The following is a 12,599-nucleotide window of genomic DNA, read 5'->3' on the forward strand; positions in this document are numbered from 1 at the left end:
TTAGAACAGTTAATCAGTGGAACAACTTTCCTCCAGAAGTTGTGAATGCGCCAATACTGGAAGTTTTTAAGAAGAGATTGGACAACCATTTGTCTGAAATGGTGTAGGGTTTCCTGCCTGAGCAGGGGGTTGGACTAAAAGACCTCCAAGGGCCCTTCCAACTCTATTCCTATTCTTTTCCTATTCTGTTCTGTTCTATTCCTATTCCTATTCCTATTCCTATTCCTATTCCTATTCCTATTCCTATTCCTATTCCTATTCCTATTCCTATTCCTATTCCTATTCCTATTCCTATTCCTATTCCTATTCTATCCTATCCTATCCTATCCTATCCTATCCTATCCTATCCTATCCTATCCCAGATACAATAATTCTGTTTGATTTTGTCTTTAGTATGCCACTGTTGAACAGAGTGGAGAACGTTACATGACACCTGAAGATTTTGTGCGGCGATACTTGGGACTGTATACTGAACCTCATTATAATCCTAAAACGGTGGATTTATTGGCAGGAGTAGCAGATCAGACAAAAGATGGGTGAGCAATCTACCACTTAATTGTGATCTTTGATAGGGAATGATGTCATTTTAAATTGCAATTTTATGTTTCTATTGGTTTAAGAAACTATTATTTAGTTTCCAAAACAGTCTCTTCAGCTATAATGGTTAAGGGGTTGAACTGGGACTGGAGAGATCAAGGCTCTAGACCAGTCCAGTCCAACTTTTTGACTTGCCTAGGCTGCATTGAGTGAAAAAGGATTGTCTTGGGCTACATATAACATATATAGTATAGTAGCTTTTGATAAAAATCACATAATAATGTTAAAAATTACAATCTTACGGGGCCACATTACTAGCTATCCAGGGCTACATGCGACACATGGGTTGTGAGCTGGCCATTCCTGTTCTTGACCAACCTCAGCCACAGAAGTTCCCTGGGTGACGTCATGCTAGTCTTTCTTCCTTAGACCAGCCTGTCTTACAGAATTGTTGGGGGGAAATATGGGAGAAGAGCGGTGTATACACGCTGCTTGAAAAGCCAGGTATCAATCTAATAAATGAACAATTTAAAAATTGAAGATTAAGCCATTATATGCTATGGTTTAAATTAGGTATACAGGTAGCATCTTTGGATTATGTCTTTAATAAGTGAGAAACCATACTGTGTTTGTTGTTTCTGTGAGCAGACATGTGAATATAGGAAAAAAATAGACTAAATAACAGCATGATATAGTAGTCTCTAAGGTAGGGATCAACTACCCAGTCTCAGCAGGTGTTGGGACAATATATTATCCTTAAATAGTGTCCCTGAGTCTCCTCTCCAGTTAAATTAAAATAAATTAAAATTATTCTTTTTAAAAAATGCCCAAATCTTGATAAACTGTAAGGATACTGAAATCTTAAAACATCTTATTGGATTTTTGGTATTTTTTGGTATTTTTTTACAAGCCTCGGGGTGAGATTTCCAAAACCTTGCATATTTTAGTGATACCATAACATTTCTGGGCATTAAAAAGAATAGGATAATTTGACAAGCTAAGCTTCTGGAGTCTGAATCACAAATGTTATTTATATATGGCAAAGAAAACTATTTGCCAAATCAGAGATTATGCTTCTTTTAAGTATTTCTTGCCAACAATATTTTTACTTTTAAATTGCTTATGGAAACTAATTTACAGATTATCCATTCTCTTCAGACGTAACCTTTTAACCCATGCAGTTTTAGAGCAGCTCAGCAGGCGTCCTTTTCTCATTTTGCTTTCTTTGGATCTCCAATTTTATTTTCGAGAAGGGCAGATGTTTCTGGACAATATTCAGGAATTAAACACAGTGGGGTGCAAAGGCCACTAATGCCATTGGAGGATTGTGATAGAGAGGCAATTAAAGGTTACTTACAAAATTAAATGTAGCCCTTTTTGTGGGTGGCTGGCAGAATAAATATCTAAATTTCATTTTTGTAAAATTAAAAGCCTCTTAAATTCCTTAGGGTTATTTGGTGGGCAGATATGACCTTTGCTGCTACTCTAAATTATTCTTTCTTTTATCGTGTTATTCATTAAGCATAAGTAGCTATAAGTTGCCAAGTAGATGTGTTAAATTAATTTCTAACCATGCCAGAAATCACGCCTTATATCACTGCAATAAAAGGACATGCTGGCTTTTCCTCTTAGATCTCGAATTAGATCTCCTTACTGGGGCTGTAAACGTTGCTGTAGAATAGAGGTGCATTTTTGAGAGGCTGGAAGTTGCATTTCATCTTTTATTAGCATATTGGTAGCTAAATCTCCAAAATAGTCATTGGCGAAAGAAGAAAAACTAAGCTTGATATGATCTGATTTAAATTTAATATGAAAAATTATGCATTTATTTGTTTTGAATATTACATTTTGGGGACAACTTCTGGAAGTCCCTGAAGGCTGTATGTGGGACTTTGGGTTGTCTCTAGGAATTCAGGTGGGGAACTTCTGTTCTTTTGTCACTTTTTTTATTTGATTTGTCTCTGGCTATATTGCAAACGTGAAGGAGAACCCTGCCTTCTATAGGCTAGTAAAGTTCTCTGAATACCTTTACTCCAGTGTTCTCCTCCCTATTCTTTGTTTTATATAGCAAGTGGAGTGGCTGAGATGTGTGCTAGGCCAATTTGTAAGGGGATAAAACTGCTGAGTTCAATAGAAAGATGTGTGTTGTTTATTATGTAGATCAAGATAAAGGAGCTAATTCAGCATTGAAGGAAATTGAAGAAAAGGAAAGGGAAAGAACAATGAATCTTGGAGGCCTTAATATCTAAATTCCCAGGACAAATATGCATCCAGGCAAATACAAAATTCAGAACAAAATACTTGAGGACTAACAATAGATTTAAACTTAATGTTAACCGCTTCAATCTTGATTGTAGAAAATATGACTTCTGTAACAGAGTTGTTAATACTTGGAACACATTACCTGACTCTGTGGTCTCTTCTCAAAATCCCAAAATCTTTAACCAAAAACTATCTACTATTGACCTCACCCCATTCCTAAGAGGTCTGTAAGGGGCGTGCATAAGAGCACAAACATGCCTACCGTTCCCTGTCCTATTGTTCCTCTTCATTATACCCAATTAATATAGTTATTACATACTTATGCTCATATATATGCTTATATATTATATAGTTATTTCATGTTAATGCTTATATATACTGTTATGACAATAAATAAATAAATAAATGAAAATAAAGATCCAAATAACTCCAGCTCAGATCAATCCATAACATAAATTTTAAAAGGATGCTAATTTGTATCTAGCTCCGTGTTTCTCAGTAAATGGTCTCTTTTTTAATGATTTTCTAGCCTTTTTCCAGGTTGGGATGTGTTCCTCATTTGGTAGAAGCTGATGGAAGGAAGATCAAAGCCAAAGTGGAATTTGCCTTGTCGCTTTTAAAAAGCATACCAGGAAGAGAACCTTCCTGCTTCTGATTGAGTTGGTGGCAATTCATCACGGCCAACTTTGTCACGGCTGTGGGACAAAAGTTACACTAATATCAAAGAAATGGTGGAGTAGAATCACTAAAAAAAGAATGCAAAAGGAGGGACAGGGTGAAATGTGAAGGGCAAAATTAAAATATTTTTCATTTCTTTTAAATAATTAAATAGAATTGTTAAATTGTCCACAGCGAGTTGGCTGTGGCGAGTTGTCCCATTCCACTTCTTGATTAATTGCTTAGAGTTTGAATTTTCTAGGATTCGCTGCATTTTGCCCAGCATTTAGATTTGATAAGATTTGATTGTTTCATAACTGAACCTCCTGAAATATTTTCTACCCGATCTTTGCACCTCCTTCCGCCCTAAAATTTGTGATTTTTGATTCACAGGTTAATTTCCTTCCAAGAGTTCTTGGCATTTGAGTCAGTTTTGTGCACACCAGATGCAATGTTCATTGTTGCTTTCCAGTTGTTTGACAAGAGTGGCAATGGCGAAGTGACCTTTGGTAAGAGCTTATCTAGGGCTAAATATTATTTATGCCATGGGAAAGGAGAATATTTTGAGTTTTTATTTCAGAAATCTCAGAATAAACATTGCAGGACACACTGCATATTTCTTTGTAGATTTGAATGCTGGACCTATGTAATAAGTCATTCTAAAAACACAACATAATTGTCTTAACTGCAGTGCATGAACATTCCTAAAATAACAGACGCAAAGTTTGTCTTTGGGCCAATCTAGCTTCAATTAATTAGTTTCCCCTGAATTTCCAGAATAACATTTTAAAGCTTCATTATCAACTCATTTTTTGCCAAAACATCAGCTATTTGATGTGAGATGTTATTTACAGCTCCTGCTCTGTAAATGTCCCAGAAATATATTCTTCCAGCATTCCGTTTACATGACATCAGTCATAGCACCGATGGATCCATGTGTAAGGAAAGAAGGATGTATCTTTTTTGCTGCTTTAAATTGGAAGAAAGGAAAGAAACATGCTTAAAAACAAGGCAAGAAATAAGAGTGGCCGACATTTTCAAAACTTTGAAAGTTAGCATGTCAAGTTTCCTTCTGGATATTTTGCTAGTATGCAGTTTCTTGTCTTGTTTCTGTTTTGTTTGCATTTTACACTTGTTCTCTTATGTATTCATTAATATCAAAATCAGCCCTCAGATGGCTTTGCTCCTGGATAGTATTTTATGATGGTAAACATTGAATGTTAATGGCTTTGATAGGCCTATAATGTGATTAAATTAATGGCATTATCCAATGTTTTCTGTTAAAGGTACCACACTTTATGCTTGAGGATGTAAGTCTCTTATTTTCTGTATTAATAGTCCCCTCTGAACATTTTATACGTGTGTAAAAAGAACCAGGCCCATTTACCCTCTCCAATTGGCATAACGCAGCTGGGAATCACCAGGTATGGGAGGTCTCCCTGTGTGTCTCCCTTTCCAGTTCTTTTTGCATACAATGCAACTTAATCATGTTGTAGAGATCAAACTAAGTCCCTATGCATATAGAACAAAAATTGTGTTCACATGCTAGTACTGAGTAGATTGATTTGTGCACATGCTTGCTTTCCTAATTAAGTATAGAAAAATATACTACTAAAATAGTTTAACAATGTACTTGATATGTTTTCTACTGATTTTTCCTGAAATTGTTGCTGTTTCAGATTTCTCTTACTGAAGAGTTCCACACTAATTAGTTGCTCTGTTACAACAAAACAAGCCTTATCAAACTTTTCAATGGATTAAATGTATAGTTCCTAGAATCACAGGATCGGATTTAGGAATTGTTATCTCCCCACATTAGAAGGCCATGAGGTTAGACATCTCGGCGGTTCATCTAAGAAAATGTTTCTCAGCATTGGCAACTTGAAGATGTGTGGACTTTAATTAACAGAATTCCTCAACCAGCATGGAAGTTGAAGTCCACACACCTTCAAGTTGCCAACCTTGAGAAACTCTGATGTAAGATACAGAAGCACTATAGAGTAATTTTGGGATCACCATAGTAAAAGAATTCCTTTTCTTTTCTAGGAATGGAAATTTCTGTAAAATAGAGAAGTCTGACATTAAAAGAGAATAAGAGAGGTGTAATTTGGTTCATTAAATATTAGAAACTACTAAAATACCAGGCTATTTCTTACATTTCTGTTGCATTTTTACTACTCTTGGTAACTTTGCAGACAACAGTGTAGTCTGAGTTGACTTCAGAACTGATTCACCTTGATTGAAAGCATTGTCCATTCTGTAAAACGCTGGAATAATGAAGCAAATGCCATTCAGAATGTTGCAGTAATATTTGTGGCTGCCAGGATGAAAAGGCAATTTTGCTGGAGATAATTTGCTGGGAAAGTATTCAGGGGTACTTCTATATTATATATAATTCCTACCTTTATTGTTTGAAGACAATGACGTGGCAGGAGCATTGTTGAGTATATATGCAGCAGTATGTGTTCCTTTTCTAAGTAGGCCCTCAGAAGTTTTAGTTTTGAATGTATATTTGGGAATGGGCTGCATCGCTCAAGTAAACATGATTTGTGGATTAAAAATAATCCGGTCAGGCTGATGAAGAATTTGAGATATTTCTCTCCTATTTGTTTGCCAATTCATGAGGTGACCTATAAAAACAATGGCAGGTTTCTTCTCATTCAGCTCCCCTGAGACAGGATTATAGTTGTAGTACACCTTACATTCCATTTTTTCCCCATTTTTTTTCTTACTGAAGGAAATACAAGTTGAGTCAAGCCTCAGTGTACTGTTTGGAAACGTAGAGTATCACTAGATAACATGAAATTATAATTCCAATTATACCTTATAAAGTATTAAGAAAAAGTTCTGAGGAAATCGCACAGTCAGTTGGATGTAAAATTGCAATGAACAAGAAGTATCTCCAAGCTAGCTAAAAACATAGAAGTTGTTTGTCTACTGTATAGTGGTTAACACACCCCTGGAAATCTCATTCTGTGCACTCCAGATTCCCTCCTTCTCCCCAACTTTTTGGTTTTATGATTGGGTGAGCAGCCTTTTTATTCCTGGGCAAATGAACGAGTTCTGTATTTTTGCCGGAAAAGGGCACAGCTGTATCCTGCTAATACTAATATCAGGCTTAATTTGAGCATATAGTTATGTTTATACTGTTTGTATTTTATTTTGATCCAGTATATTTTTCAAATTGAATAAAATCGAATAAAACAAAGCAACTGCATACAGCATCATCTATCAACAGGGTGTGTTGAAGTATATTCAGTAAAGGGGCTCCAATTAGTTCACCATGATTTCCATTCTGATCCTGTTCTCATGATCCTGTGACTTTTGTGGCCGTTTTGAACACAATTCCATTGGGAGCATAAATTGGTAGCTGTGACTTTAAGCATGAACTTCAGATGTTTGTGCTCATGAGTTGGTTTGGGCAGGTCATTTAGAGCAGGGGTCTCCAACCTTGGCAACTTTAAGACTTGTGGACTTCAACTCCCAGAATTTGCTGGCTGAGGAATTCTGGGAGTTGAAGTCCACAAGTCTTAAAGTTGCCAAGGTTGAAGACCCCTGATTTAGAGAATGAAATAACTTGCGGATTAATCCTTTGAACAGTTATGTCTCAGAGACCTGTAAACTTTTACGAAGGTCAGTGTATATACTGACTCCAGTTTCATTGGAGGACTCCAAGGTTTAATATTTTGAAAGAGGGAGAAAACCCCTTAAAAGTGAAATGTTTGCAAGACCAAGTTGAGGTTTCTGTACTGTCATTTGTGTACTTTTAGTATCAGTCCCTTTCATTTTTTTAAAAGTTTTGTTTTTATTTTATAGACAGACATACAATACATAATCCAACATTCAGTTTATCATCTGAGTACATCTTCTGTGTCTTCTACTTACTCCTCTGATATCTATCATTTCTTAATATCATTTCTTTTATTATAACATTTCTCCCACATTTCTTGATTTTCTATTAATACATTTATCTATATGCTGTTCTATTAATACATTTTTCTATCTTCTTTCTCCTCTTTCTTCATTATAACATTATCCTATCTGTATCTCTTCTCCAACCAATAAAAGAATTGGCCCCATATTTCTGCACAATCCAACATTTTCTTCATTATTTCTCCTTCCATAGGGGGATTTTTCTCTGCTTCCCATCTTTGCGCAAATACTATCCTCGCTGCAGTTATAACATGTACAATCTAATATATATTCTCCTTCTCAGTCCCTTTCATGAAGGGGTAAGAATCTTCACTTATGAAATATTAAGTGATACAATGAAGCTCATTGAGCACATGACATTAATGGGCAGCTTAATGGGAGGTTACTATGGAAGTGTACCAGAAATAAAATAGTTTCTAGCTCCTATACATCCCCCTTCAACAAAAAACAACTGTATGTAGGCCATTCTCCCTTCATTCATAGAGGCATATCTCCCTAACCCCAAATCCATGCCCAGCAAGATGCTTTGATGGGCAACTTTGAGAAAATACCCTGGATCAGATATAATGAAGATTTCACCTGAAGAGTGAGATCCCAACATACTTTAAAGGGCTGAAAATTCGTGTTGATTAGCAAATATTTATTTATTAAATTTATGTGCCACCCATCTCACTGTCCAAGGCAAAATAGGCCCAGTAATGGGATACTTTAAATATTACTGTAGTTTGATTCTTTATATAACATCCTGTCACAATCAGTTTTTTCAGAGCAATCATCTGAAACAGTTAATGTATTTTTCATGCTCTTAATGACACAATCTGCCGTACATTTCTTATACTTATACATAATAGTGGCATTTGCACAAGCGTGAATATGATAATCACTCTCAATCAAAGCACGCATAGGCTGGAAAATATTGTGGAATACAGAAATATGGGTGTTCATTGCTTTTCAATAAGGTCTTAATTTGACACGTTGGAGAATCAAGAAACACAACACTGATTTTATATCAGCATGCAAAGCACCAGGTATTTCTAATGAACAAAATAAATTGCTCCTTAATTAAAGTTGAACAAGGAAAAATCATGGTTCTCATAGATTTGCATAATATAAACATAGAAGTGGAATTTGAAAATAATCTATATAAAGTTTGATTTTGTGCTGCAAAAATAGCTTTCTAACCTATATATGTTTAAAAAAACTCTGAACAGCTCTTGAAAAGTAATTTCATTTTCTGTTAAAAGAAAGTAAAGCAGGGCTGACATTTTATTTTCTAACATTTTTCTTCTTTTTAAAGAAAATGTAAAAGAAATATTTGGACAGACCATTATTCATCATCACATCCCTTTTAACTGGGATTGTGAATTCATTCGATTGCACTTTGGACATAATAGAAAGAAACATCTGACATACTCAGAATTCACTCAGTTTTTGCAGGTCAGTTACTTTTTATTTCTTTTTCTCTGTAACATAATGTACTGTTTGTTGAGCACAAGATCATGTTTGCAAAATAGTAATAAACTGCAGCGCTATTTCAGTTTTCAGTATTTTACATGCAAATAGAAAAATGGTTGTTAATAATCATGCTATCCTTACAACATGACAACAAATGATGAACTCCATATGTGTAGCTTTCTTGTGTTAGTTTTAGTGGTGTTTTTTTTAAAGAATGCAAGGATGCAGCTACCAGAGAAAAGACTGAATCAGTGGGGAATCTATGCATTATTCTCATATGTTTTTGGAATAAGATTTACCAAACATTGTCCCTTGTATTATGATTTCAGGAGCTGCAGTCAGAACACGCAAGACAAGCATTTGCACTGAAAGACAAAAACAAATCTGGCTTGATCACTGGCCTAGATTTCAGCGAGATCATGGTTACTATCCGTCCACACATGCTTACTCCTTTTGTGGAAGAGAACTTAGTATCAGTAAGTAACCAGCAATCTCTGGATCAGCTGTTGCTCAGATTATAATATTTATCTTTGGAAATAAAGAAGAATCTGTCGCTGATGCAACGTTGTTTTAGCCCTACTAAGATTGTTTTAATGAGACCATCATAACAATGCTAATACATATTTGCAGAACTAGAAAATAGGAGAATGGTAATAGTATTCGGTGGTGGGAAAACCAAGTCTTTCAATCAGAATTTGGTACAATTAAAATAAAGCTAACATTTTGGAGTCTTCTGTTGTTTTTGAAGTGTTAATAACCCCCATGAAACTTGAAAGCTTATATATAATTCACTACTAAAATTGTTTCATTTAAATTTTTTCAGACTTGGGATCAATCATCCATCCAAATCCTCCTCTTCATATTTCTTAACATATATTTGTATGGCTGGTATGACAACTGTTATGTTAAAATGTCACTAGTTAATATCAGACCATTGAATTGAAGACTAGCACATTTAAACTGGGCAAGAAGTTCAGTGACTTTCTAGATATTTTTTGAAGAACCACTTCCATTTACCAAGCTTATTGGATGGAATGGATGGGTGCTGGACTTTTCTGGGAATACAAAAGTTCCACAGATTTTCCTAACTGGTCTAAATGTTAGTGTCAGGCTCAAAGGATCAAAGCCATAGGTTGAGTTATAGCTCAGAAAGATTTATTGCTCACACTTGTACATAAGAATCTGGTCAGCTAAAAGTGAGCACTAAATTGGCGCTAGAAAAGGGCCAAAGAATAGAATAGAATAGAATAGAATAGAATAGAATAGAATAGATTAGATTTTTTTTTATTGGCCAAGTATGATTGGACACACAAGGAATTTGTCTTGGTGCATATGCTCTCAGTGTACATAAAAGAAAAAATAGGTTCATCAAGAATCATAAGGTGCAACACTTAATGATAGTCATAGGGTACAAATAAGCAATCAGGAAAAAATATCAATATAAATTGTAAGGATACAAGCAACAAAGCTACAGTCATACAGTCATAAGTGGAAGGAGATGGGTGATGGGAAAGATGAGAAGAATAATAGTAGTCCAGATTTAGTAAATAGTTTGATAGTGTTGAGGGAATTATTTGTTTAGCATAGTGATGGCGTTGGGGAAAAAACTGTTCTTGTGTCTAGTTGTTCTGGTGTGCAGTGCTCTATAGTGTCGTTTCAAGAGGGTTTGGACTTGGATCTTTCGTGACCACGTTGGCCTGATCTTTCCTCTTCGCATTGGTAGACCAGGCTGAAGCTATGCTGGCCTGATCTTTCCTCTTCACACTGAGTAGACCAGGCATGTTGGCCTGAACTTTCCTCTTCGCACTGGGTAGACTGGGCTGAAGTGATGCTGGCCCAATCTTTCCTTTTCACATTGGGTAGACCAGGACGGCCCTGTGGCCAGATCGGACCACATTGGGTTTGACATTCCTGTTCTAAATGGATCATAACTATTTTTTCTGTGTGACTTTACTGTGTTTTGCTTTCTCCAAGGCTGCAGGTGGATCTGTCTCGCATCAAGTCAGCTTTTCCTACTTCAATGCTTTTAATGCTCTGTTGAACAACATGGAACTTGTTCGAAAGATATATAGTCTCCTAGCAGGCACTAGAAAGGATGTAGAAGTTACGAAAGGTAAAGGAGTCAACCTCATTATTTTTTAGATTACTGATGCTTAATGCTATATAGGAAACAAAGCTGGAGCATCGTATCTTTGACTCTAAACCCCTGAGGGCAGGGATGGTCAGTAAATGGTCCCCTACCTAACCTGTAAGATTCCTGTAGAGTTTTATTGGAAAGTGCATTCTCAACCCTTTTATTGCCCTTTTTATGTATTTGGAGAAACTATTTGGTGATGAAATTAAGATAATTAAGTTTCTGTTAATGGAGAAAGACCTGTGTCTGAGATGTCAAAGAGCCAAATCAGGGTTGTACAGGGACCACACTTGATTTGGGAGCTATACTCCAAACAATTAGTGGGTCTGGCAGAATAAAGTTCCATCTCTAAATATTTTGAGTTGGCTGGCACTTTGGGAAACAATTTGGGATTACATATAAATTTGAGAGATGATACAGATCTTTTGGGCTTCAGTTAGCTTAATTGAACCCAAATCGTATTATATAATTGCCTGCCCTTTGAAACATCACCTGAGATTAGGTTGGCTTGGCCCCATCCATGCTGACCTTGAAAACTTAGTTTTGTGCCTGAGCCTGGGGGCTTGGGTGTGTTGACAGAGCCCATCTCCTGACTGTATTGATAGTTGTTGAGATGGTGCCTAACTGCTATGTGTTTTTTTTTTAAATATTATATATTTTGTCTATTTTACTGTAGGCCTCATAGAATCATGTGTGTTAGATGAGCAACTGTATCAATCAATCATATACAATTGTCTGTAAAACATGAATCGTCTGCAAGAAAGGCCATTGGGATTTGTCTCGCAAGAACTGGTTAATTCCTGTGACATTATTGAGCAGTGTCCCCCCCATCTCCCATGAATTTACTTAGTACAACACATTTCATAGAGTCATCCTGAGAGAAACCAAAAGACAGACCTCTGCATTCTCCACTGTTATTTATATTGTGATACTTGACTTGGTTTTACAAAAACCAAGAGCAGTATATGCACAGTCGATGGCCCCCTAAACCCTGCTTTTTGCACCTCCAAAGTATCCTTAGAAGCTTCAGAACAATCTATTTTTTTGTTTTTTGCACTACCAAATATCAGGCTGAAAAGGACTGTACCCCTTCAGTGATGTCGTAATGTTGTTGGTCAAATCCTGGACAATGGACATACTCCTGTGGAAGTTTTCTTTTTTGTAGGGTAGTGTCTGGCTGCTACAAACCTTGGCATTTGAAAAGTTTCCTTCCTTTGTCAAGGGAGATTGTCCTCCCTTGAAGGACAGTCTCAATGGACTTTTATATGAATCAAATAAAGCCAAATATTGAATAATACTGGTCATTCTGCTAGATAGAAGGTTCTGCTTTTGAAGTTTCAGAATGATGTGAAACATAAATGAATGTGGTTGTGTCAGATATTCTGCGAGACTTATATTTAAACTTCTGCTTCCTACTTTTGCCACATGGCGCCTACTATACCTGAAGGACCCAAAGGTGCTTTCTCAAGAGGCAACTGGACTTTCTGGAGTTTTTCTTTGAAGACGTTTCACTTCTCATCCAAGAAAAGCTTCTTCAGCTCAGAACTGGAGAAGCTTCTTGGATGAGAAGCGAAACGTCTTCAAAGAAAAACCAGAAAGTCCAGTTGCCTCTTGAAAAAGC

The 12,599-nt window shown here is 36.2% G+C and overlaps 1 protein-coding gene across 1 annotated transcript in view; it reads left to right on the plus strand.

Annotated features, from left to right (window-relative positions):
• Nucleotides 1-12,599, plus strand: part of SLC25A12 (solute carrier family 25 member 12) — a 63,564-nt gene that overhangs the window by 11,668 nt on the left and 39,297 nt on the right. The window contains exons 3-7 of the mRNA XM_058190647.1: nt 394-536; nt 3,850-3,965; nt 8,687-8,826; nt 9,174-9,320; nt 10,819-10,957. Coding sequence (XP_058046630.1) covers nt 394-536; nt 3,850-3,965; nt 8,687-8,826; nt 9,174-9,320; nt 10,819-10,957 — 685 coding nt within the window. The remainder of the gene's footprint in view (nt 1-393; nt 537-3,849; nt 3,966-8,686; nt 8,827-9,173; nt 9,321-10,818; nt 10,958-12,599) is intronic.

The sequence above is a fragment of the Ahaetulla prasina genome, chromosome 1 (genome assembly GCF_028640845.1).
Source record: "Ahaetulla prasina isolate Xishuangbanna chromosome 1, ASM2864084v1, whole genome shotgun sequence".
Taxonomy (NCBI): Eukaryota; Metazoa; Chordata; class Lepidosauria; order Squamata; family Colubridae; genus Ahaetulla; species Ahaetulla prasina.